The sequence below is a fragment of the Lutjanus erythropterus genome, chromosome 8 (assembly GCF_056507025.1).
Source record: "Lutjanus erythropterus isolate fLutEry1 chromosome 8, fLutEry1.hap2, whole genome shotgun sequence".
In the NCBI taxonomy this organism is placed as follows: Eukaryota; Metazoa; Chordata; class Actinopteri; order Lutjaniformes; family Lutjanidae; genus Lutjanus; species Lutjanus erythropterus.
The window spans coordinates 14,265,934-14,292,077 of record NC_139324.1 but is presented as its reverse complement, the minus strand read 5'-3'; the positions used below and the strand labels follow the sequence as shown (position 1 = coordinate 14,292,077).

General features: G+C 39.5%; 1 protein-coding gene across 3 annotated transcripts in view; it reads left to right on the top strand.

Annotated features, from left to right (window-relative positions):
- Positions 1–10,719: 10,719 nt before the first annotated feature.
- Positions 10,720–26,144, top strand: part of sytl5 (synaptotagmin-like 5) — a 31,277-nt gene continuing 15,852 nt past the window's right edge. Inside the window, exons 1-10 of one of the 3 annotated variants that reach the window (XM_084724616.1) lie at positions 10,720–11,034; positions 11,117–11,332; positions 14,298–14,407; positions 14,544–14,649; positions 16,865–17,008; positions 18,426–18,528; positions 18,651–18,780; positions 21,889–21,989; positions 22,660–22,755; positions 26,071–26,133. In XM_084724616.1, the coding sequence (XP_084580742.1) occupies positions 10,916–11,034; positions 11,117–11,332; positions 14,298–14,407; positions 14,544–14,649; positions 16,865–17,008; positions 18,426–18,528; positions 18,651–18,780; positions 21,889–21,989; positions 22,660–22,755; positions 26,071–26,133 (1,188 nt within the window). In that variant the 5' untranslated portion in view covers positions 10,720–10,915. Of the gene's footprint in view, positions 11,035–11,116; positions 11,333–14,297; positions 14,408–14,543; positions 14,650–16,864; positions 17,009–18,425; positions 18,535–18,650; positions 18,781–21,888; positions 21,990–22,659; positions 22,756–26,070; positions 26,134–26,144 lie in introns of all 3 variants that reach the window. The other 2 variants (XM_084724615.1, XM_084724617.1) reach the window with 2 other exon arrangements.

Here is a 26,144-nt window from a genome sequence, read left to right as displayed (position 1 = left end):
AAAAGGCTGTCTGATGTCAAGATAGTGCACACTTTAACTGATATTGATTTTTTTTACATGACTAAAATATGTCTTGCTGCTGACCCTGTCCACAGCAGTACATTGCTTAGCTCTCTTCACTGGTTGTCCTACTGTTTGTCCAAACTGGGGGTGTACCGACTGCCATTTGCTGTGGACAGTACACTGACTATGGATAAGTACCTCATATAACCTCTCTTCAAATGATCAAAACTACCCCTTTAACAGAGGACCAAGTGTGTCACTTGTAATGACGAACCCAATTATTTTTTTTTTTACTCAATTTTCTAAAAGAGCTGCACACATCAATATAAGCAATCATTGCTTTTGTTAAGAACTATTTTTGCCTGTGGATGAAAGCACATTTTGTGGTCTAGTGATTTTCTGAATGACAGACTTTTCCAGACAGTTAAAGAGGACATATAGTCCTACTTGTTATCAGCAGAAAATACCAAAACTCAGATACAGTATATCACTTTACAGAATGTTATGTTCTCTGGTGTGTCACGGCACTGTTGTAAGCTGCTGTAGTGTGTGGCATTATTGACCTTTGTTGATGAATAATTGACGATTTTTACACTTGGAGCATGTCTGCCATTGTGTGTGTGTGTGTGTGTGTGTGTGTGTGTGTACCATTTAAAACCCAGTGTTGGCTGGCTGCAGCTGTCAGAGGGAGGTTCCTGGCTGAGTTTAAGTGACCTGCTGTTTAATGGTCACTAGAGAAACTCCCTGATCATCACGTCTACTGCCCTGTGTGTTACATTAATGATTCAGGAGGAAAACTGACAGCATCCTGAGAGTTACTTCAGGGGCATTTAACGGTCATACATTAAAGGAAGAGTTCGGATGAGTTGAAGTTGGGTTGTATGAGGTCATAGTCATTGTGTTTCCTACAGAAGGTGGTGGTCGATACACCCCCAGTTTGGAGAAGGAGAGAAGCACCAGCGTGGAAGTTAAGCAATGTCCTGATGTGGACACGGTCAGCAGCAAGAAGTATTTTAGCCACGTAAAAAAAGGGCCCATCTAAAAGAAAGAATACACCATATTTAGTGTATTTTCACAGCTTTACCTTGCTCTCCAACAGCCTTTTACGATACATTCCTCTCTTCAAACCAACCAGACTCTTGAAGAAAAGCAGTAATTTTACTTCTCAGAACATTGGGGTTGCTGGTCTACTGCTGCCTCAACCCAAACCAATTTGTTTGTTATTGTGTGACGTCTGTATTAAGAATTCAGTTAATTCAGATTTACCTGAGTCACACAGTAACACAAACAAACTAACCAGTTTAGGCAGTGGTGGTGCAGCAGTTCCAGTGTTTGGTAAAATGACTGATTTCATCAGTGGAGTCAGGTTGAGCCAGAGAGAGAGATCTGCTTATATAACAGGGGATTCCTGTCAGAAAAGTCAGTCTGACGGCAAAATTAAGAGACGAAAATATTGTAGATATAGTGTACGCTGAAAACTGATAACTGTTTAGATGGACCTTTTCTTAAGCGCTTAAACTACATTTTGTTGCTGACTCTGTCCACAGCAGTACATTGGTTAGCTTATTTGCTAATACACTGACTGTGGTTAAGTACCGTCTATGACCCCACTTCAAATAATCCAAACTATCCCTTTAACACAAAAGAGGAGAGCTTTTAAATGGTGCCTTTGAGACTGTATGTATCACCATTTTCAGCCAGAAGAAAGCCATCTAAACAGAATAAGGGTTAACAGACTCATGCAGCTGTTACTTGGAACTGGCAATTTGTGTAAAATATTAATGATCTGGACACGCTGCTCTTCACTCTGTGGCCACCTCTGTCAACACTGTGTGGTGTATGTTCTGGAAAACATAGTGCCCGGGGAAATTATTTAGCCTCCCAGGAGATGAAGAATCTGCTGATACCAGGTGAAGAGGCTGCTGTATGATGTTACTCACCATTTTTGAGGCAAAAAAAAAAGTCAAAGATCTGTGCCGCTCCTCCTCACTGAAAAAAAAAAGACTCTAGCTAAAGTCGAAGCTGATGAATTTTAAAAAAGGATGGGGGTGACCCACATTTCTGCAGAAATACACCACACACCATAAAATGTTCTCTCAGCCCTGTTCATCCCACTTTGACTCTCTCACGGGAAGCTTTTTGTAACTGCGGTTGCTCACAGTGAAAGGTGTGTGATATATTCAAAGCTTCGGGACAAATTAGATATTGTTGCTGGCCCGCTGCTGAGCTCACACTGAAGTTCAGGGGTGAAGAGTGTTCAAGAGGGAGAAATATAAGCTGCTTTTGACAATCTTCAACTGCCAGTAGTGGCGGCTGTTTAGCAAAGGTACTTAGACACATAAAAAGAATTTGATCCATTGTACTGCATAACAGTCAGACGGCTCAATGAACATTAGTTTGATTCAGGTTGAGAAAAAATCCACTGATTATCCTCATCAGCAGATACAGTCTGCTCAGTTGGCATGAAGTTGTCTATGTGGTCCAGTCGAAGTGGATGAGAAGTTCTTCAAGTGCTCAGGGGGAAAAAATGGACGTTTGAACACCTACGTCTCCATGACAACTTGGGAATCTGTTGGTGATGATCATGTGAAATGATCGAAAGCTCCAGAACAGCTGCTAGATGGACTGTGAGGGGAGACTGAATCTGTCAGCCTCTTGATTGTTTATTATGATGAATTAGTTAGTTAATTGTTAATTTGTTTGCTCAAATTTCCATTTTTTCTATGCATTTCTCTTTTGGCTTAAACACAGAGAAAAAAAACTGGTTTAGTATCTATTTAACAGACCTTATGATGAGATTGTTGTTGAGGTATCAGCTTGATTGTTTTATGTAGGATTTTGCATTCTTTTACCATATTGTGATATAAATGAATATTGGAAAGTATCAGAGGCAAAAACCGGATATCAGTTTTAGAGGTGGTGGTTATTAGGGCTGTGTATTGGCAAGAATACGTAAATTTGATTAATATCGTGATACAGGGGTTCTGATTTAATATATTTCAATAAATTGTGCTACTGAGGTGATATATTGCTAATTTTTAAATCTTATTTTAGGGAAACTATCGAAGTATAATGAACACCACCTTGCCATGATCCATACATAAATAATAATAATTGCACATTGCAATATGATTCACAGTATCGGAGGGAATGATCATTTTAACATGCATTAAAAAACATATTAAAATCATTATGGTGTGATTTTTGCCATACTCATCTATTGTTAATGGGAAAGGAGTAAAGTACCTGTATTTAACAAGTTTATTTCTGTTTAAAAAAGCTGCACATATGTGTTAATTTTTCTGTAAAATGGCAGTATATATCCTGTGTTTTTAACTATGAAGATCAGGAACAGATGATCTGTCTGATCTGTACACATGCATCGAACCTGCGTCGTGTGCTACTGCTGATGGCCGAGGTGGTGGGAGGCAGTGGATCAAACCACTGTGAGGCAGAGGGCGGGTCGCGATCTTTTGAACCTTAAAAACGCACTATTAAGTGTCTGTAATTGGGAAGAAGGCTTTCATCATGTATTATTAATATGAGTTTTTTTTTCCAAGAATGAGGGGTTGTTTCCTCCGTCCACCCCGGGATTTGATATTAATAAAATGATAATGAATCCCATTGCCCAGCCCTGTTCTATCTTGAATTGCTGTGTAGTGTTGTATCTAGTTTATGATGGATGCTTTTTCCCTCATCTCCTAAGTATAAAGAAGATTTTCCTTCTGTCATCTTATCCAACACCAGAATTACATGAAGAATGAAACAGGCAGAAACAGAGATACAGGAGATGGTTCTGCTCCTCTCATTATTTGCTACTTCACTCCATGAGTTAGCTCGGATGTGGGTGTATACTGTAGACAAATATTGTTATGTGCAACTTAATGCTCAAGTAACCAAATCATATTCACAAAGACTTCCAGTGACACCAGTGCAGACTTCCAGTTAGCAGCATATTCCAGCTTTAAGAGGTCTGACATCACTGCTTTTACTTTGTTTTGTATTATTACAGTTTCATCGCAGTACAAGATGGTAAACACATGGAGAGAAGAGATGTTTGTTGTTTAAATCAGCCTTAAAAATGATCAGAGGTGGCTAACCTGTGATATAGTGTGAATGAAACTGCATTTTAAAGATTAAAACCAGGACCAAAACCAATAACGGGCTTCATGCATGACTCATTCATACAAACAGATATGATCTTAACTTGTGTGTGCAAGCAATTTAAGAACTTTTGTTGCATTCATCAATATTTTCGTATTTCCTGTTTGTTCTAAGGTAAGAACAAAATCTAAGAGTGCTCCAGATCACTCGTAAGCCAGTACACACAAATGCCAACTCACATTTTGTGCTGTGAAATATTAATGTAACATCCGCGCTTGGTTTTAGCCCACCCCCACATGACAAGCGTGGAAACCTCGGAGGACAGAGACTGTAGACTGTGAATTGAAGCGGGGACCTCTCGTAACACACTCAGCTGCAGTATCCATTCAGCTAAAGGGCCAAGCTCATTAATGATTGGTCATGCAGCTGTATTTGTGTTATAGAAATAATGATGAAAAATAGTAATTCACTTAATGAAAACACATTAGAAAGAATTTATTAATTTAATCATTTTAAACATTTACACTTTAAGATGATTAGGTTACCGAGACAGATTCTTCTAAACTGGTGGAGCCTCAACTTAGATGAGAGACATAACAATCACATACATCTCCAGTGAGAGTTTTGTGATAGGTCTGATATTTCCCAGTCCACTGTTTGACTGTTATTATGACTAAATTACTCCCAAACACACATGCTCACAGACAGCTGTGAGAGACCTCTCCAACGAAGCTCCGATGCTCCTCCAGGTCTCTTAAAAAGTTCCTTGTTTTAGCTTTCCTTCAGTGGCATTTCCTTTCCTTTTCCTTTCCTCTTTTTTTGAGTTTAATGTTACCTGTCAGATGTGAGCAGCTTGTTTCTTTGTGGTTTGCATGCGGCACTTAACTGCGCTGCCCTTATATGAATTTATTTGGGCATTTCTTTATGTAAATTGCAAACTTCTTGGCACGGACATCCAATTTAAGATCAAACATGATTCATCAACGTGCTCAGGTGGGTAAGAACAGACTTGGCTGTCAGTGCACGTTTCATGAATCCCACGTAGGATTTTCGTGTTTTCCTCTTAACTGCTTTGTTTAAGAACAAATGTCAGAGGAAAATAAGAAAACATTCATGCATGAGGCCCAATGTGTGATTCAGTCTGTCAAGAAGTCCGACTTTCCTACATCGTCTGTGGTGCTGAGCACCAACATCACTGGTTACTACTGAATACATAAATCTTTAAAAAGGCACACAAGTGTAGTTTCATTTAAATAAAGCCTCTGTAAAGACCTTAAGCCGGACACTGCAGTTTTAACAAACTTAAACAGGAATAAACAGTGTATTTGTGAGGGACTATTTTCAGGATGGTGTCATCCAGTGCACCAGTGTGGCTCACTCATGTGTTTTCAGTATTTTTTAGTTGATAAGCTTTATCAAGTTTTGGCTACACAGACAGTACTTGCAAGTAGGGATGTCATGAATCACAATACTGGAAATCTAAGTGTTGATACCAATACCAGTGAAGTTCCATGATTCTTGATACCCAATTCAATATAATGAGTTAGAAGTGTTTCCTCCTTTCGTCACAAAAATTTGATGGCACCGTTTACATACTAGTTTTTCTGAAGTTAATATTTATCCCTGACTATCCTCCTCTACTGCTCCTCACTCTTCAGACTGCTGTATGCTGTATCCATCCTCATGCTTGCCTGTGCCAGCTCACAGTATCCTAGTCTGAGTCTTGTCATAATGACAGTGTGCCTTTTCTCATTGCGTAGATAACGCTGCTGTCTTTACACTCTTTTGTATCGAGAACTGATGATGGCCATTCTTTTCTCCTCCCATTGTTTCTGCCACACTGCCGTTGCGTTTTTGATGATGATGGATTGACATTCAGATATCCCGAGGCCCGCACTCAGATCACTGTGCCTCCTCAGTGCCCTTTTAACTGCCTGCTCGTTCCTTTTTACCACAACATGGGCAGGCACCCAAAAAAAAGCCCACCAAGCCTCCGGCCTGTTCAGTTTTATACAACAGCATCAACAGCTCCGCAAGATCTGCTCAGGCCCCTGGCTTATTGTGTTATTGAGTCTGAGCATATGACAGCTCTCTTCAGCCTGACTTCCTCCACCCACTGTAGTGCACATGTTGTAGCTATTAACTCTATCGTATACACTGAAACCCTCATTACAATTTTAAGTTCTGGGATGTAATATGCTAGGTCTGATTTTCCCGATTTTTCAGTTCTGTATTGAGTTGCACTCAGTCTAGGAGTCCAATAAAAGTGCTGAAGGACTGAAGCTGTTCTGAGGGCATCCTGTGAGCTGGGCTTTGGTTTCTGATTTAAAATATTTTTGTTCCATTATCTCTGTTCCTCTGTCCACCTGCTGAATATGCAGTAATGACTGTATTTTATCTTTATTCCATGTTCATTTTTGCATCTATGTCTTCTTTGCTTGACTGCCAACTGGAGCCCAGCAGCTCTCGGCACACCTGCGGTCTTTAATTGGCAGATTGATTCTGCTGTCTGTAAGCGCGGCCACCTGCAGAAATCAACAGACCGACTGGTGGTAAAATGCCACACAGTTACAAAACACCAAGTCGGCCACAATGTAGCTTTGTGGCCAGATGTCCCCGGTAGAGGATAGACTTGGTGACAAATGATCCGATACATGCTTGAGAATCATGAATTTTGAATGGTGGAGACAGAAGATGACAACCTTCCCCACGCTGTGTTGAGAAAGCAGTGAGTCACCGTGCTTTCCTCTGGGCTGTGTTAGAAGCGAGTGCATTTCCTCTGCTCGGGAGCCAAAGTTTAACTGTCTCCTCGCTCGTGTTTACTCAGGATAGAAAGACGGGAATGTGTGCCGTGTGTACTCAGGGAGGGCTGCGTCAGGACACCACACCTACTGCAGCACACAATTCAGACTCTCTGAGATAGTGTTATGAGCTCTCACAGCACCACTGTAAAATAATAGAGGCTCAGATAAATATTAGTTTCATTTCATTGATGATGTTGACCCAGTATTTGTCATGTGTACCCAGTTTGTCAGGCGTATCGTGTAACACAGCAGCTTGGCTGCCAGAAGTTGTTGATTTCTTCACATACACTCCAGCTACCAGTTTATTAGACTTCACTAAAACTAGGTTTTTAGTCAACTTTATGGACAATTTTTGAGGTCGTATTTTGTGCTCTACACCCAACTGTACACCAGTAATAAGCATCAAGCCATATTTTGTATCAAATTTAACAACAACTAGAAACAATATGTTCGTTATTAGACAACATTAGACCCCTTATAAGACTTTCTGAGAGGTTAATTAAGGACATGACTGTATTGTCCAAAAGTGGCCTTTCCAGCTATATCAGTCTATATAAGAAAAGAAAAGATAAGATAAGATGAGATATTCCTTTATCAGTTTCACAATGGCAATTTGCACAGCATGAGATGAAGTGAAATTAAATCTGAGTATCAGTATATATCCATATCAGAGTATATTAGCAGATAAATATCAGCTATAATAATATCTGATTTGACAGACGCATTTCATTTGAATTCTAAGGCAAAATGCTCAAGAAATACCAGAGTATACAGTATCTGTGAAGTTTTTAATGGACTTTGCAGCATTTGCAGAGTCAATACTGTTTGTTATACGATGTCAGTTGGATTTGGTTTGGTCAGAGCAATATCAAAATCATCCATCCTTGGTCACTATATCTGAGCCTTTCTAACCTTCACCTGTGCATAAACTACAGCTTATATGAACTTTGGTAACTTAGGACACATTAAAAGAAAACTGCGCTGTCAACTAAAGTGAAGTCACATATCTGCATTTCTCCCATTTAAAAACCAGTATGTGAACCTGATCTACCAAGTATAAGTGAATTTATTATTATTTAATTATTATTATTTATTTTGTTTATGGGTGACTGTACAAACTTACTGTAATACTGTAGGCAGATAATGTGATTTGATCAAAGAAATCGGTATCCAACTTGGCTACTGCCAGTTGTATGAGACCAGCCAAAGAAGGTCTGAAGTAGCAGATATGTTGTTTCTCTTTAGTTTACAGTACAATCCTGTTGTAAGGTGTCCCTAATGATCCTCTAATGAATTCTAATAAGGATCTAATGAAGGGTCTAACACTGTCTAATAAAGATCATTGCTCACAGGAGCATGTCCTGGTTTGCCTCAGATCAGGTGACTTTTGTCTTTGATCTCCAAAAACTGTCCTACTGTCCCCCTATCCTACTGACTTTGGTGATCCCCTGACTTTTCCTCTCACACCATCATCGAGATGTGTGAAATGGGCAGATTGCCATGAAATTTGATACAGATATTCGTGTTCTCATAAAGATGAATTGTTATGACTTTGAGGATCTGGACTTTTCATTTAGTGGCACCATCAATATCAAAATGTGACCAAATACCTGCAAAACTAATGACACCCCCTCAAGCCTCAGCTGTTCTTTAGTGCTAATTAGTAAATGTTAGCATAATAATAGTCTAAAATAAAATGATCCACATGCTAAACATCAGCTAAGTATCAGCATTAGCGGGTCTGTGCTCAGCCATATTTAATGCAAAGGTGTCTATACCATCTTTATCTCCTCTATTACATCCCCACCTCACGTCTTAAAGGGGTCTTTATTGGTTACAATGCAGCTGCAGCTCAGCTTAAACTGCTATAATCACTGATGTCATGATGTGCCTTTGGTTGCAAATGAAGCTGAGATGATGTCGGCTGGTTCATTAGTGCTAATTCATGTAAAGTGAAGGGAAGAGGCGAGAGAAGAAAGGATGAGGATGAAAGAGACTGTAATGAATAAGGACTGAAGGAGGCTGCTGTGGGCTTATGCAGATCCCTTCACTCCATTCAATTTTTATTTCCCACCGTCATTTACACACAAGCACTGGCAGAATTTCGTCCCTCTCCTCTGTGCCTCATATTACCTCGATATAAATTAGTTTCTGATCTTCATGGATTCTTTTATTGACGGCATGGAAAGTTATTTTTGTGCAAATCAAGTTATTCACAGCAGTTTACTTTTATCAGGCACTGCAGCAAGATCGAGGATCTTGTCTGTGCATGTGTGAATGAGTGTGTGTGTGTGTGTGCGTGTGTGTGTGTGTGTGTTTGTGTTCATGTAGAGCATTCAAATCACTTCATTACTTTGAGTAACAGTGGCATCAGAGCAAATAAGATCCACTTTGCATTTCCACAGCACAGCCAGGAGTGACATTTCTGCTTTACACTGTGGACTATTTATGTAAACTAAACTCTATGGAAAAAATATATATATTTTACTAAATGTTTATATCTCTTATTTTAAATTATTAAGCAATAAATTTGACAAACAAACCAGATACAAGGTCCTTAGAAAATTTTTCTAATATCAAACGTATATAATTTGGGAATTTATCAGTACTACTATGACAGTGAATCCACTGACAATATTTTTGGTGGATATGAGAAATATCAAAATTATAGGTTGGGTAGCCATTAGAGAAATCAAAATCCTGCAAGTATTGTGTGAAAACCTCACATATATATGAGAAATACAGAGAGAATATAACTAGGCTCTTTACTAATAAAGAACGCACAAAATATTCACTTGATTCATACTTAATTCTTATAACACTGTTGTATGAGGAAAATGCAAAAGTGGCCACTTTTATGAGTAAATCACAGTATGAGACATACAAGTCTTATACAACATACAATATATTAAAAACATAAACATTTACTATTGAAGGCAAATGGAAATCCTTATGAGCTTTTTCTTTTTTTTCATATGGGAAGTGGCCATATTCATGTGGTCTGGCTCCTCCTGCCCATATATCATGTTGTGTTTTAGCAAGATACTCCAAATTTCTTACAATGACTGTGTGTATGCACACTGCGGAAAAACAAGTCTACAGCCATTCCAGCAGCTCTGTGAGGCTGTATTTAGGTACAGAGTGACTTGTTACGTTACGTTACCTACTGAGAAAAGTAACTTGTTCATCTCCTTATGTTAGTGCTCTAACATTTGCAAATTAGCACTAAACACAAACTAAAAACTACACTAAGTATTGAATCATAAACTAAAGCGTTGGACAAACTGAGCTAATGACGACCCTGAATAACTGCAATTCATTCATCAACAGTTGTTGAGATATTTGAGTCTGGACCAAAGTGTTGAACTAACTGATGTGTTTCCATCCTCACAGCCAAGTGAAAAAGTCAGTCTCCTTGTTTCAAACTGTCAGCCAAATGAATGTTATGTAGCTGTGTGCGTCGGCATGCAGGTGTGGAGATAATTAGTACAAGTGGTGAATTTCAGGGGAAGAAAGAGCTTTGCTAATAGAAGCTGAAAAATGTGGGTGTTGTGGTCTGAATGCCAGACTTGGAGCCTAATTGGGAGGTTGTTGAGTTGCTGTGAAGCTGTCAAATGTCAACCAATTACTTGTGCTTGTAAACCTGAAAATCACTGTCTTATTTTAATTAATGCTTTTTACACTGGCCAGAAAGCATGCTCATCAACCAGGACTGTTACTGACACCCCATTTATTTTGATGTTTGTTATAATGTCAGCCTTATTTTACTGACTTTATCGTGCGTTTGTCTGACCTCTTCTAGGTGGCTTCCTCTCGTCAGCTTCCCCAAGAAACAGAAGAGGAAGGAGGAGGAAACACTGGAGGGAAGTTCAGACTATGCCAGCACTAAAAGAAGAACAGCATAATTATAAGCAGAACGTTATAGAAAGAGGAGCACTTTGCAGCATAATGTAGTTCATCTTTGCTTGGCTGAATTCACTGGCCGAGTGTAGACTGAGGGACCAATGGAGCAGGTCGGGGAGGATCTGAACCTCTCCTTTCTGCTGGAACATGAACGAGACATGATCCTGAAGGTGCTGCAGAAAGACGAGAAACTGAGGAAACGAGAGGAGAAGAGGATACGGTGAGAGCTTCGGTATCAGGGCGTGAACTCTCGCTCCGATTTTTCTGAGTATCTCTTGATGTCCTCTTCCTTCTGTCCGCAGGAAGCTGAAAAATGAGCTGCTGGAGATCAAAAGAAAAGGCTCCCGTCGGCCCCAGGAGTTGGGGGAGAGACAGTGCGCTCGCTGCCTGAAGACGCTGGGCCTGATCTTCGACCGTGGAGATCTCTGCGAGGAGTGTCAGCTGCGCGTCTGCAACGACTGCCGCGTTAAACCTCCCAATGCACGCATGTGGAGGTGTAACGTCTGTGCCAAGATCTTGTAAGTGTGATGCCTGCAGGGACCCACACAGGAAAGGACTCCAGATGGTTTGAATTAGATGGCTAATGACACCACATCTGTCTCAGTTTATCTGTGAGGGCCTCGGGTGCTTCAGTGCTTTGATCCTCTGGCAGAAGTAAAGGAATAGTTCACTCAAACTCCCCAAAAAACCCACTTGAGCACTAAAAACCTTCTGACGTTTTGATAACTGTTAACATTAAAAACAACTGACCATTTAGCAGTCATCACCTGTGCTTTCCCTGCCATGACAAATCAAAATGTCTACTGTGAAATGGTCTATTTATCATTTCTTCCTGTCCATCATTGGTTCCCCAATTTTCATTGTTTTTTTCAAAAGTAAAATTAGCCTACAGCTTAAGCTTTAAAAAGACTTTACTTCATTGCTCAGAAAATTGCTATTTCTGCCTGTTGTGCATCTGGAAGGTGTCTTAAGTTACTATGACAACCAAGACCCATGAGTAGGGACACACATCATGAATGTGAATATGATTTGAGCATGATGACTGATCAAACCAAGTCAGACCAGGTCTGTCCCAGTCTGAGTCAGACCGCCTGCAGATGAAATCAAATTCTATGTGTTATATAATTAGTCTAATCTGAAGACTTCAGAACCAGGTGCTGTCAGGTTTTTAAAACGTGTGATATTTACGACTGACATTTCTGACAGATGATATAATTTTTCTGTCACCTGAGGGAGAAATGGCAGTAAAAATAACCAGCTTTACCTGAAGTTAGCTTTGTTTTACAAAGTTTACTGAAAGTTCTCTGAATCCCTCTATATACTCCTCTCTATCCAGGATCTTAACCAAATTTTAAGCTTTTTTCCTCTTTCATGCTGGTGACATACAGGCTGACTGTTCATGCAGGAAGGCGAACTTCACACACACTACGACTGCGTGACAGAGTATCAAGAGGTTAAGCTCTGGACCGATCAATAGCTAACAAATGATATAGATCAGCCCACTAGTTAGCTCGTGTTTTGCTGACATTAGCTATCTGTTGTCAGACTGAGCTAGCTAATGATCCATGCAGATTAGCCAGCTAGTTAAATTACGTTTTACCAACATTAGTTAACTTAAGTTTGACTACTATAAGTCACTTTTACAGGTTCCCTACCAACATCTTTAACTATTCCCCAAAATTGTTTTTCTTTTCAGGAGTGTCATGGATTGGCAGTTGCCACCCCTAAAAGATGCCTTGCCACCCCAGTTATATATGAAAATCTGTGGCTGGACAGAAATTTACAAGACTGAATCTGAAGTGAATGCAGCAAGAGATGACACTCTAACACATATTATTTAATGATCTGTCCTGGCTCACATTTTAGGCTAAGTGATGTGTTTATGTTCAATTAAAAAAGACATGTATTTGGAAAAATGTCTCAAGATTTGAAAATAAAAAAATGTTGCTTTTTATTGCCATCTTTAGATATTTCTATTCAATGCCCTACTCACATGTCACAATAATGCAATGTTTTTGTGTTTAAATATCTTAATTTGGGGGCTTTTCCAAGTAAATCTTGATATTTGTGAATGTTTGCGATTAAATCGGCATATACATTTTTTGCCACCTCTAAAAGTTTCCATGCCACCCTCTTGCTCTGCCCCCGGTGCCCTCACAGAATTTGAAGGTGGCTCAGTGTGTTGTCTAGTGTATTTACTCACTCACGAGGTTTATGCTTCTTCCTGACTGTTAAAGATTTTAAAAATCTGTGCAAGTTGGTGGAAATAATGTTAACATGTAGATTGTTCAGTCTTTGTGGGTTTCAACTAATCTTCAGATTTATCCCCCAATTTTAGCTGCTGCATCACTGCATTTTAAAGCAGGTTTTTATGCAGTGATTTGGATGTTTATTCAGTCATTTTGATATATTGGAAAACATAATATAAAGATGTAGTAAATGTAAATGTCACCTATTTTTTATGATGAATCGTTAAAAGTGGAAATAAATCTTTCCTTTGGCTGTCCTCACTGGAGAGGACAGATTCTAGACAAATAAGTGTGAGATATTTACAGTTCTGTGACAGTGGAACTATTAGGAACTAAATGGATCATAAACATCTTTTCTTCAGAGTCAGTTAGCAGGGGGTTCTTTCTACAATCATTCAACATTCACAAAATAAGATCATCAATATCAAGCCAAGTTCTACACAGCCTCTAGTCTGAATAATTACACTGTGGTAACAAGATGTTGTTTTTCAAAACTTTTCTCAACTTTTGCTTAAAGCATACAGTTTCTTTTGCTCTCTCCACCCACATTTGTAACCCACAGCCAAAGTTCACCTGCAGAAAATCACCAACTGAAAAACAAACAAACAAAGCAGAAAGAGAAAAAGTGGCTGTTGAACAAATCACTTTTCTTCATTATGTGTGCAGGTCCTGAAAAGTCTTAACACATATCGATTTTCCCCAAAAGGTCTTATAAGTTATTAAAAAGTCTTATATTTAATTCACTAAGGCATTAAAGATTTTTCTGGCCTGCAGTGATGTTACTTTTAAAAGTTTTTTTGCAGTGATTTTAGCAGAAAATATCAGAAACATCCATATTACTGTTGTTTCAGACCTCTGGCCTTATGCAAAGTTTGAGTTTGAGTGAGCGTGTCACTGTTACAAAATTAAGTCTGAAGGGTTACGAACCCTTACTTATTGTTATAAACAGCTTGGAAGTACTGACAATAATGTTATGACATTACTTACTCATGCACTTGGTAGATAATTCTGCACCTTATCATTACTACTGGTTTTCAGTGATATCTTCCTACTTTGACCGGTACGATTATTAAACAGATATTAAATTTCGTTCTGTGTGATATTAAAAAAAACTTAGAAAGTATTAATTTTGACTCTGTGAACCCCACAGAAACCTGTCATCAGAAAATGACTCACTGATTCATGATGTTTAAAAGTTGTTGAGACCAGTGACAGGTGGACGTTGTGTTTGCAGGGAGCTGAAAGTGGTGACAGGAGAGTGGTTCCTGGAGGAGCGGTCCAAGCGCTTTGAGCAGGGAGTGGCGAGCAGTGACGTGATCAAACAAACAATCCTGAGCAGCCCGAGTGAGTTTCACCATGAACCTTTTGAAAACTGTAATGCTGTCATCCAAATAGAATAATAGTGGAAATAGTATGTTCAGTGATAAAGTAATGTAGGATATATGCTGATTTTATGAATGGATTCTTCATGTTTTTGAAGTCATAGACAAAAAGTCTACAGAAAACCTGCCAGCTGCTTCTGAGTCAGAACGACCCGACACTCCACGGTCCAACAGAAGTGCAATAGACGGTGCCAAGAAGAAAGGGTACGTAGTGGAAAAAAACAGCTCAATATACGTTCATGCAAACACATATGTTTTCTGAATTTAATTTTAATGGTTTTCTCAATGAACTACACAGCATGAAAACAGCAGACACAAGAAGGATGAAAACATCTCAAACCACATTTGAGAGAAATCTGCAGTGTGCTGAGGACTCACCTCAGCACAAAGGCATTAGAAAATATCAAGTGGATGCTCATTTGATTTTTCAGAGACTCTGAATGCATTTGAAAATACATTTGGAAAAGCAACACGGCAGTAATTGGATTATGCCGGCTGGCATCACTCCTCATCTTGGCTGCACTCAAATGGTTCCTGAAGGCATCACAGTGATTCAGACAAAGAAGTCACACAGAGAAAAAGCAAAGCAGCTCTGATCCACAATAGATATTAGAGCTGCTCTGTTAACAAAAATGTAATTACTTTCATTTCAAATTCAGAGGAAGCTGTGATTATTTTATCAGAGTGGTGGATGGTGAAGACTCTGACTAACAATTAAAGTGGAAATAGACGACTTTTCTGCTTTAACTTATCAGTATTAAATGTTGAAATGTTGATTACATGGTGTAATGGCTATAAAATAATCTGCATTTAGATTGATTTCCTATGATGAAAAATATGCACAATTTTTCCTGTGAAAATAATTATGCATCCTCAGTACAGACAAATGAACAAATTCACACTTTTTCTTCTGATATTTTCTCCTAACTTTACTCCCCCCTCCACCCTCTATGCAAAGCTATAAGCTAATGTCACTCAGGCAATATCATTATTATGCAATGCACATCATTACGGTCGCTTTCGATTTACCTCCTCACTGAACAAGCTTCTTTCTCTCTCTGATTTCTGAAGTGGTGTTGATAATTTCCTCCACAGTGCGGCTCTGAGGAAACAGAAAGCGATCTGGTGTTATTTACAGTCTCACAACAGTGACACAAACAATAACACCACTTGGAAACATGAGGGAGAGAGATGAGAAGTTTTCTGTCTCCTCTTAAATTATTCATTCAAACTCAATTTCATACAAAACAATAGTACTTTTTATGTAGTTTTTATACATTAATATTAACTGAACAGATTCCTGCATCTTGGACACAGTGTTATAACAAAATGTTAAATTTTTTAAAATCTGCATATGAATCAAATTTCACAAATAGTAGGGACAGACAATCAGGAAACTCATCTGCCAGGATTTTAACAATTAAGTAAATATAGTGGTAAAAGACAAATAAATAAAAATATTCAAATGTTTTTGTAATGTTAAGAAATACTTAAAAAAAACAAGACAAGAGTCTACAGCCACACCAGTAGCTCTCTGAGGCTGTATTCTCTGAGTTACAGCAGGCTTTCAGCTAAATGCTTATGTCAGTATGATAACATCATCACACTGACACTGTTGGTGTAATATTGACTATGTTCATTAGCATAGTGTAGCTTGTTAACATACAAACACTTGTTAGCACACAGATTACACCAAAGGCTGATGGGAATGTCATTAGTTTTGCAGGTTTGGTCATAAACCAAAATAGGAGAGACAAAAACTTTGACCTGCTGGTGGTGGCGTATGAAAAGTTAGGGATCACCAAAGTCATTAACATTCATTCTCTGGGCAAAATGGTCATTTGGACCAAATTCTCACAAAAACACAGAGGAAAAGTCAGAGGATCACCAGTGTTGTTAAACATTATGCTCTGGAGACCATGAATGTCTGTATAAAATTTTGTGCAGATCTATCAAGTTGATGTTGAGATATTTTAGTTTGGACCACAGTGATGGACCAACAGACACACCAACATTGCTCTCCGTGCAGCCATTCTACTAGCATGGCAAAAATTCTGTATCTGCATCCAATAAATTTTGCTAAACTTAAACTTAAACTTAAACTAAAAGTTAGTGGAAATACAAAATCAAAATAATTGCAATATCATAATGTACTCGGGTTGTTCATCCCTAACTGGAGTGTATTTTCTCTGCAGGATGCAAACCTCAGAGTTAACTGACCGAGATGATCTTGATAAAGCAGCAGGAGCAGAGAGATTCAGTGTAATGACTCTGCAATAATCGACATGACTGAATATCCTCAATCTACAGAAGATAACAGACACCCTCTGTGTGTGTGTGTGTGTGTGTGTGTGTGTGTGTGTGTGTGTGTGTGTGTGTGTGTGTGTGTGTGTGTGTGTGTGTGTGTGTGTGTGTGTAGGAGGATGAAGGTGGATAAAAAAGGCACTCGACCCACCTTGAAGCCAGAAAATGGACTCGACAGCGCCAGTGTCAAATCTGTTTCGGATGGAGACGCTCAAAGTGTACGAAGCATTCGCTCTGCTCCGAGTCCTCGCTCCAACAGGTGTCCATCCACACGTCTGTACCAATGCACACACTAAGCTATGGACTGTAAACCACTTGGTAACGCTCATCATATCATAGCTCCAGAAGAGTTCACATTCACACAGTTTTGAAAAAAGGTTTTCATATAGCAGAGCTGCACTTCAACTTTGTCAACTGGGTTATGCTGTTCAACACAAATATTCAATTATTTGTTCAGTGTCTTTCATTTAGATCATCAAACAACACTTTACTGAACTGTCTGATTTCATAACTGTGTGTTGACGGTGATGTTCATGTATAGTAAACAAGACAAATTAACCCTCTGAGCCAATGTGTGGCAACTACGCTAAAGACAGTTTGCAAAGATGCACAGTTTTTTTCCTGGCACACATCAAATAAAAGCCGAAGACTGTGTCATATTAAATTGCTGTGAGCTTCACATTCACCACTTGCAAACAGAAGATACCATTATCTTAGAGCGCAAAAGTAGCCTGCACACTGACTGAGTGTTTCGAGTCTGAAACAAATCATAATGTAGCCGTGAGTTTCCAGCCTCTGTGATTAAAAAGTTACTCAGCTGTCAGTGGATGTTGACATTAAATGACATGTGCACTCGTACTTGAAGGCTCATATTTCCTGTGTTCTGTGGAGACAAACTGCTGACTTCACATTGCTATTGTTGCTCTGACTCCATCCATCCTGTATTTTTCAACCAATATATTTTGCAAACTGCAATTTGTTTTTTGTTGACCAATGCATAGTTTTTGTAAATGAACAAAATTATGTTTGATATATTTTTTTCCCACTGGAGCTCATTGACATAACATTAGTTCTTCATGGTTCTGTCCTGTAACTTGATTGGATGCTGTCTGATTGGTTCAGCCAAACTGGATCTGGGAAATTAGGTGTTGACTTGCAGAGAATAAATAACGTTAACGTTAGTTGATTCAGGAAATAATGAGAAATTAACTGATTCATGGCACACTTTTTAAATAACAGAATTTTTATTCTCCAGATGTGGAGGGAAGGTATCAAGTATTTTCAAGTCTTAAAGCTCAAGTCCGAGTGAAGTGACTTGAGTCCATACATCTGTTAGGTTCTCACTCAGTACTGCTCCAGCCTTGTATCAGTATCTGCTGTGAACAGAGTCTGAGTCTGAGTATTCAGGGTTATATCTGTTTGAAATGTGAGCACTTTCAAGCACCAAGGCTAGAAAACTACAACAAGAGGAAGAAAATTCAAAGCTCAGTCACATTAAAGCATTTATTAAGGAGATACTGGAGTAAATCTTATTTATGCAGCCAAAGAGCCTCAGGCGGATTGTTTCATACAAGTGTTACACAACTCTGCAAGACTTACATTAATGATAAATCATGATGAAGGATGAAATAAATGTCATGGGTATTAAATACTTGTTGTTTCTGCCTGGTTTTCAGAGGTGGCGCCGTGGCCTTGGAGTCCTCAGGGGTGCCCACGGTCCCCAACAACCTGCGCTCCCAAACTCCGGACAGATCCTCCACTCCCAGCGACAACCGGAGGGTCAGGGTCAGCAAATGATAAACACAAACGCAAGCACACACGCAGCAGCACACTGGGGACAGTTATCCTGATTGAATTGTTTTTTTAACAGCTTGGGTGTGTGTATTTGTGTTTGCACGCAGCCCGATGGAGCGGAGAGCGTTGCCAGTTTACACTCCAGCGATGGTACATCTGAGAAAAAAGCTGCCGGCCATCACAGGACAGATTCGGGCACTCCGACCATTTCTGTGTCCAGAGCCTCGGTTTCATCAGGTTTGTACAATAAAACCAACATTTCTGATTTGATTTGGCTTCACATTGAAGAGACATGACTCCTGGGGGGTATTACATCAACATGGATGGAGGAAAAGTCTGACTTATTTTGATAAAACTGGCTAATTTAAGTGAGATGTCTGCTCCATTACTGTGGTTTATAGGAATCCTTGCTCAGTAACCATGGTAACTGATACCACTGAACTAGCCTGCTCTGTAGCAGGCAAACTGTCAAGCTTCATTTAACTGTGCGTCAAAGAGTTTCCAATGAGAGTTTGTTTGCCCTCTTCAAGTTAATTAGACTTCAAATTAATGTTGAGTGTTCATTGAATGAGTAAGTGTCTCTCTATGAGTCATAAAAAATCATTAATAATCTTTTAGAAGGAGCAGATGTTTATAAAAGTTAAACTGAGCAATATGTTAGTGGAGTCAGTGGCAGTGAGACAGAGCAGCGGGCTTTTGTTTTCAGGATAACAGGCTTAGCTTTACACTCCTGCAGTGTTCCTGCAGGCTGCAGATGCTTTCCCGAGTCTGGGGAGAAGGGAGCAGGGGAAACAGCTTGTGTCAACCACAAATTGTATATTAGATTTCAATCTATAAAAATAATATAATATAAGATACCGTCTATGGTTCCAGCTCACTATTTGGACTGCTCTGCTTAGTTTTGTAAGTGCAAATTTATGGTTTAAGAAAAAAAGGTGTGCAAGTGTGTTGCTTATGTCCAGTTCCTGACTTTCAATGCCACCGAGCAGATGATGCTTGTAAATCAAACATCCTGTGAAAGAGAAAATGTTTCGAAGAGCAGCTGGTTACATAGTTGCTAATATCAATATGAACAGTTACTGACTCACGTCCTGCAGCAAGGTGTCTAGTTATATAAAATGTGTATAATACACACAAATGCAAATTAAACAACAAGTAGGCTTGTATAAATTTTTTTTGCCTTTATTTATTACATAGAACCGCTGAAGATAGACAGGAAAAAGAGGGATGTTAATTGCAGCAGTGCTGACTTTTTTCTTGACGACACCTTTATACTCTTCATATAATTGATCTGCAGTGTTCACTTTGCCACTAAGAAGAAAATCGCTCTCATTTTCCTTCTTGCTGACAGTTAACTGTTTGTGCACGCTCACAGTGCAAGCTTGTTTAAGCCTGACTTGAGTTAGCGTCGGCTGGTCCGGGCTAAATTGTGTTAGTGGAACGGCATAAACCTTGAGCGGAAGTTGAAATTAATTCAAAGCCAGGCCTTTGATGGAAAACCCTCCTGCTGTCGTCTCACAGCTTCACACGTCACACAAACATTTGGATATCACAGTTTCAGGACGTGTCGATGTGTGAGGCAGCGGTATCATATCAAAGATGATGGTAGACAGAGCAAGAACACTCAGCTGCTCTCCATCTTAGACTGTTAAGTATCTTGTAAAGGATGAAATTATTCCATCGAGAGCAGATGTCACGTCTGTACAAATTACACCATTAACTTACACCCCCGTCACTGTCTACTGCTCTTCTTTATGTGTTGAACTCTCGACTTTTTTAAGTATAATCTCCTCCACTTTGTCACTCTCTGTGTCAGTCCCTTATCTCCACTTGTAACAGCTGTGAAGAAGTGTGTTAAAATGGCTCCGATTAGTGTTGTTAGCTGGAAAAGAGCTGCTGAGTGAAGATCACCCACAGATACGTCAGAATATATATATTCAATATTATATATACTGAGGATGTAACCATTATGTTTTGTGGCATCATTTTTTCAATTTGAGGATAGATTTTTAGGAGTTCTTTTCAATTTTTCTCTTCATAGGCTTGTGTCTGACTATATCTGCTCCAAAGATACAGTTTGTCCCTGAAGAAGTCTTCTTAACCTCAAAATCTCAGGCAAAGACTTGCAGTAAAACTGCCTCCTGTAGATTTACACCCAGTTTTGCCACCTTAGTTACACTTTTATACTCAACAATTTTATATAATCTTTTACATGTTTCAATGAGTGCTTCAGGATTTGGGGAAACTCATTTTCTCTCTAAGAGTTAGCCGATCAATCAATGAGCTCGAGCTGGGAGGCAATTATTGGTTTAGTATAAAGATGGCAGGAACACTTCCGTTGGTTATCTCGTTAAAGTTGGAGCGTGTGCCCTCCAGCTCTTAAACTTAACAATTAACATCTATTTTTTTTTCTTTTCAAGCCCTCAAACCAAAAACGCAGTTAAATGGATTTAACTGTGTGTTTATCTGCTCTAATGTAGACTGCAATCAATAGCATGGCTGACATACTAAGAATCCCTTAAAGTGCCATGAATTAGTTCTTAATTTACCCCTGAAAACAAAGGTAAGGTGTTTATTATAGTGGCCAGTCCAGGTGCATATTAAATACATTTTAAGGGGTCTTAGTTTTGGTTGATATGAAAAATTAATGATATTTTAAAGGATTTAAATTTCTAACAACAAATTTCTGACAAAGCATTCCATGTACATTACATATATCCCGTATCCCTTATTTAGTATTGCTTTGTAGTCATTTCAGCTAAATCGGCACTTACCACCTAATGGAAGACCTGCTTTTCTTCTACCAAAGTCTAAAATCAGGGACCAAATAATATGAAAATTACAAGGAATTTCAAGAGGCAAGCTGCAAGAATGGAAAGCTGACAACCACTCCCATAAAGAATTACTCAAGTATAAGTAAAAATTACTTAATAGAAGTTGGGATTACCTTAGGTTAACTTCTAAAGCACACTAATTTAAAAACTTTTCTTGCCAAGAAAACTAATGAGCACATTTTCCGAAGTGTTGAACTGAATTAAGACCTTTCTATTTGCAGTTTATGTTTAATGTAAAGCACTTTGAGCTGCATGTCTTGAATATTCGTAGCAAATTAAACTGAGGTTTTAATCATCCCTGTTATATAAAGAGTAAATTTGCACATATTCATGATGTTTAAAATCGTCTGAGGAGATAACATGGTGATGATGATTAGTTTCTAGTCTCTTTTGCCTTGTCTGGTTCTATTCCTCAGTGCTTGCCTTGCAGTCTCTCCCCCCCTTCAAACAGCATCTTTGAAACTAGTTTGTTTTTCTCCTACTCCCTCCCTCTCCTTCCTGTCTGCACCAGATCACAGTCGCTCAGAGATGGACCTGTCAGCTCCTGGTTCTGAACTCAGCGACGAAGCCCTCAGTCTCAGAAGCCGCTCGGTCCCTGGGCTCAATGAAACAGTAAGCAGCATCCCTCTGTCCCTTCTTTCTGCACACTGATCACATATTTGCCTTCTGGAACAAATCCACCATAGAACCACGATCACAGCAAAAAGCACTGAGGGTGAAATTCACACAGACAGTTTGATTTTTCAGTCCACTGCCCCTTTGAAATCCATACATCTGCTGTATAATATGATCTCCTCATTGAGCTCAGCATCTGTGGGCTGGTGAACTTGTCGTGATGCGTCAGATGTGGGGCTGAATGTTAATTTCACTTCAGAGCTCACTTCAAAGAGCATGACAGGCATCTAAACGGCTGTAGGCTGAAAACAGGTGGAGGATCTGATGGTCAGTATAGGGCTGCTTTGTCTCCGTGCTTGCTGAGTGTTCATTTGCATTCAAAGCGCTTCACGGAAACACAGACACTCAGACACAAACACACGGGAAAAAACAACTCACCCATTCATGCTCACACGTTTATTGTGAACCTCGTGACACTGTGATTTTGTGTGTGAAAAACAAGTAAACAAATTACCACACTCTGTCCTGACTTGTCTGATTGAATTTATGGAAGCTGGCTGCATCTGCCCACACAGAACTGCTGCGTGGAAAACGTACAAAGACGCTTTGGCCGGCCTCCCAGATGCCATCTCGCTTTTGATTAAAATCTGATCGCTGTTATCCGCAGGAGTTTTCTGATGAGGATGCGGAGGAAGACATCGATGCCCTGATGTCGGCTCACAGCAAGACTGCCGGCCGACGCTTCAGCAGCGCAGTGTCAACGGTAACACCCATGTTAAAGCAAACACAAAAATATCAAAACAGATTCTGGCAAGTTGTGTGTGTGCTCATGTACAGTACATACATGCACATGCGCTCTCTGTACATGCATACACTCACCATCACCTGATACCTGAGGCGTGGATGTTCTGTTGTTGACTGTGTAAACAGAGTGTGAGCGTTAGGGCCAGGGGACAGCATGTGTCACGAACACCTTCCACTACAGCAAGTGTGCTGCATTTACATAAACTAACTTGACTTGTAGTATGATGATGTAGAGGGATACAGTCGTGTGCATGAGAGTAACGTGTTGCAGACAGATATGTTTGACGTAGGTTACTGCGGTGCATGTTCTGTGTTCTGAGAAACAGTGTTATAATAACCATCATTAATCATAATGTAACATGTTTCATTGACTGTCAATTTACCATTTATATATGGTGATTATTATTAAGGTGTGGCATGTCTAATCATACAAAACTAACAATGAAGTTGTAAACAAACAAATAAATACAAAAAAGAAAAAAAGAAGTCCACCCATTCTCTTAGTTTGATCATCTGAACCATTTGTCCTTTCTGTAGTGTTTGAACAGATATCTGTCCCTTACTCTACACTTTCTTCTAGAATGACATAGCTCATAGGGATATAATAACTAGTGAGAGAATTAGATCATCTTGGTTTTAAGTTATTAGATCTGGGTCTCCTATTTATTTATCGGTGTATTTGCAATGGACAAGTTAAGTGGAGTTTTGTGTTGCTCAAGGGAATAAGAGCCTGTCCGTGAACGATTGTTATTGTAGCCGCTTTCCCTTTGGCAGGAGAAATAGTAATAGAGTAGATCTGAAATTAAATCTGTTGTATTAGGGTGGCGGCAGAAATGATGGCTATCTCAAACAAAACATAGGCATGTAAAACCGAAACTATCTGTATCCGGTAATTTAATATGATCGCACATATTAAATTGGCACACTTTTGTACTTGACTTGATATCCTGTGTTTATATTTGGGCCTTGAGCAAAGCTGACTTGGTCACACATGTCATCGTCTTCTATAAAGTACTTAGCCTGGCAGAAAATCCAGTTATTCAAATAGGTTAAATAATTGGCTTATTTCTTGACTCATACCATGGTCATTGCTGTGTGTGTGTGTGCGCACGTGTGCATGTGTGTGTGTTTGTGAAATTTGAGAGCTACATAGGTAAACAGATGAGACAGACATCTGCCTGTCTGACATTTATCATGCCATCTCGTAGTGGAGCTGTCACTGAGCTACTGTTGACTTTATGAATGGACGTGATGAGGGACATTACACAGATAGTTGGGTCTGACGTACATTCAAGCTCCATCCACTGTTTCATCATTCTCTCCATGGAGGACTTTGGGTGGATGATGAAAGCACCAGTGAACTGGTATTAGTGCTCTTTGTTTAATAGTGCATGTTCCATTACCTCTTAGATAGTGTTTTTCAAGCTTTAGAGAAACTATTATTTTTATCTTTTAACTAGTTTTACTGATGAATCAGAATGAGCAACAAATACAGTTACCAGTTTGTTGACTACACCAAGTTAAAATGAATGCAGTCCAATATAACAGTCCTGATCTAAATCCTGCCTTCACATCACCTATATGCCAGTATGGACTATCTATGACAAAAAAAGGCATTATCTGGTATTTATATTGGTATTTTGGAGCTTCTCGTTTCCAGCAAAACAAAATGAAACTATTAATAACTTCACTTGGGGGCGTACATTAAATTTGCGTCAAATGAAACTTGTGATGCAGTGGAGCATAGGAGAACACAGCAGACTAAAGATGTGTGGGTCAGGGTTGTTTATGACCTGCACCCATCAAGAGAGCCAGTCCGCATCGCCCAACCCATAGAAATATGCATTAATCAACGAGCCACAAACCAACTTTATGCATATATGTCTTCAAACCTAGTAAATAAACAGACAAAGTGTTGCAAACTTCTTCTGCATTGTTGAATAGCAACAAAACAAGTAAGCCTTCATCAAAGACATGAACTCTGTCTCTTCCTTTTTCTCTCTCTTGTTCTCTCCCTCTTTCTCCCTTCCTATCTTAACAGTGAATTTTAAAAGAATATTAGTCCACATGTGTTGTCTAGAGTCCAGATATTTAGGATTTAACCCATTCTGTCAGACTTAGACACCAATCAGCTGAGCTGGAAGAGTGTAAAGAACGAGAGAGAGGGTGACAGACAGAGAGAGGCGAGCGAAGGAAGGTAGAAGGTGGACGACTGTTAACCTTATAGACTAATCTCTGTAGCCTATTCCCTGTTGTCAAACTGGCCCATGTTGAAGACAGTTTTGGTCCCTGTCTGGCTGTGTTCACTGGGGGCTCTCAGTCTGGGAAGTCTCAGCTAATAGGACTGCTCTCCTTCCTAGCGTGACGTCCATGGACAGCTTTAGCTATATGCTGGAGGTGCGTAAGGCCCAGCGCTACTGGATACTTTCCAATTACACGTCCTTCCCTAGCTGTCTGTTTTGTAGGAAACATGTAACCAATAAGCAGAAGTTAGCTATCTGTTTTATGGAAACTTTGAAGTTAAGACTGATTTCGGTCAACTGGATTTCAGAAAGACCATGTATGCAGATCCGAAGGGGGGAAAAAGCAAAGGGAGGGACAGGTGTCACTGGATTTGGGACCAGATTATAGGTAGCTGATTTCTATAGACATAATAGGCTATCAACTTGGATATGGAATACTAAGAGATCTACAAATATAGGACATTCAAGATAGATAGATAGATAGATAGATAGATAGATAGATAGATAGATAGATAGATAGATAGATAGATAGATAGATAGATAGATAGATAGATAGACAATGTTGTGATAAATCATTTTGAGCAATACATTCAATGGTTGTCAAGACATTTTACTCAAAACCACAAATATCAACTTGCTGAAAAGCGCTAGATGAAAAGTCAGAAGATCAGCAGAGTCAATAGGATTCATTCTCTGGTGTGTGTTTCATCACAGTCCATCCAATAGGTGTTGAGATATTTCAGCCTTTCCTCCTCATTCTGACTGTTGCCCTGTGTGTGTCCACGCTGATTTCACAGACGATTCCAGATGAGTTGTAATCTCTGTGGTTTCCTCTGATTATCACCATGGTAACCGTGTGTAATGTGGTTTCCGCAGCTCCTCCTCGGGGGCCTGGGGTCTGTGCTCGGGGTCTGCCTCTATCACTAACACATCAAAGAGCTCAGATCTCTCTCTCTCCTTCTCCTCTTTTCCCTTCCTCCTCCTCCTTCCCCCCGTTTATCTCTCCATCTCTTAAATGAATCGGCTGCTAGTCTTCCACTCCCGGCTCAGAGAGACGGTGGTACCTCAATGTCCCTGACTCGGATGCTGAGACTGTAAGTCTCCC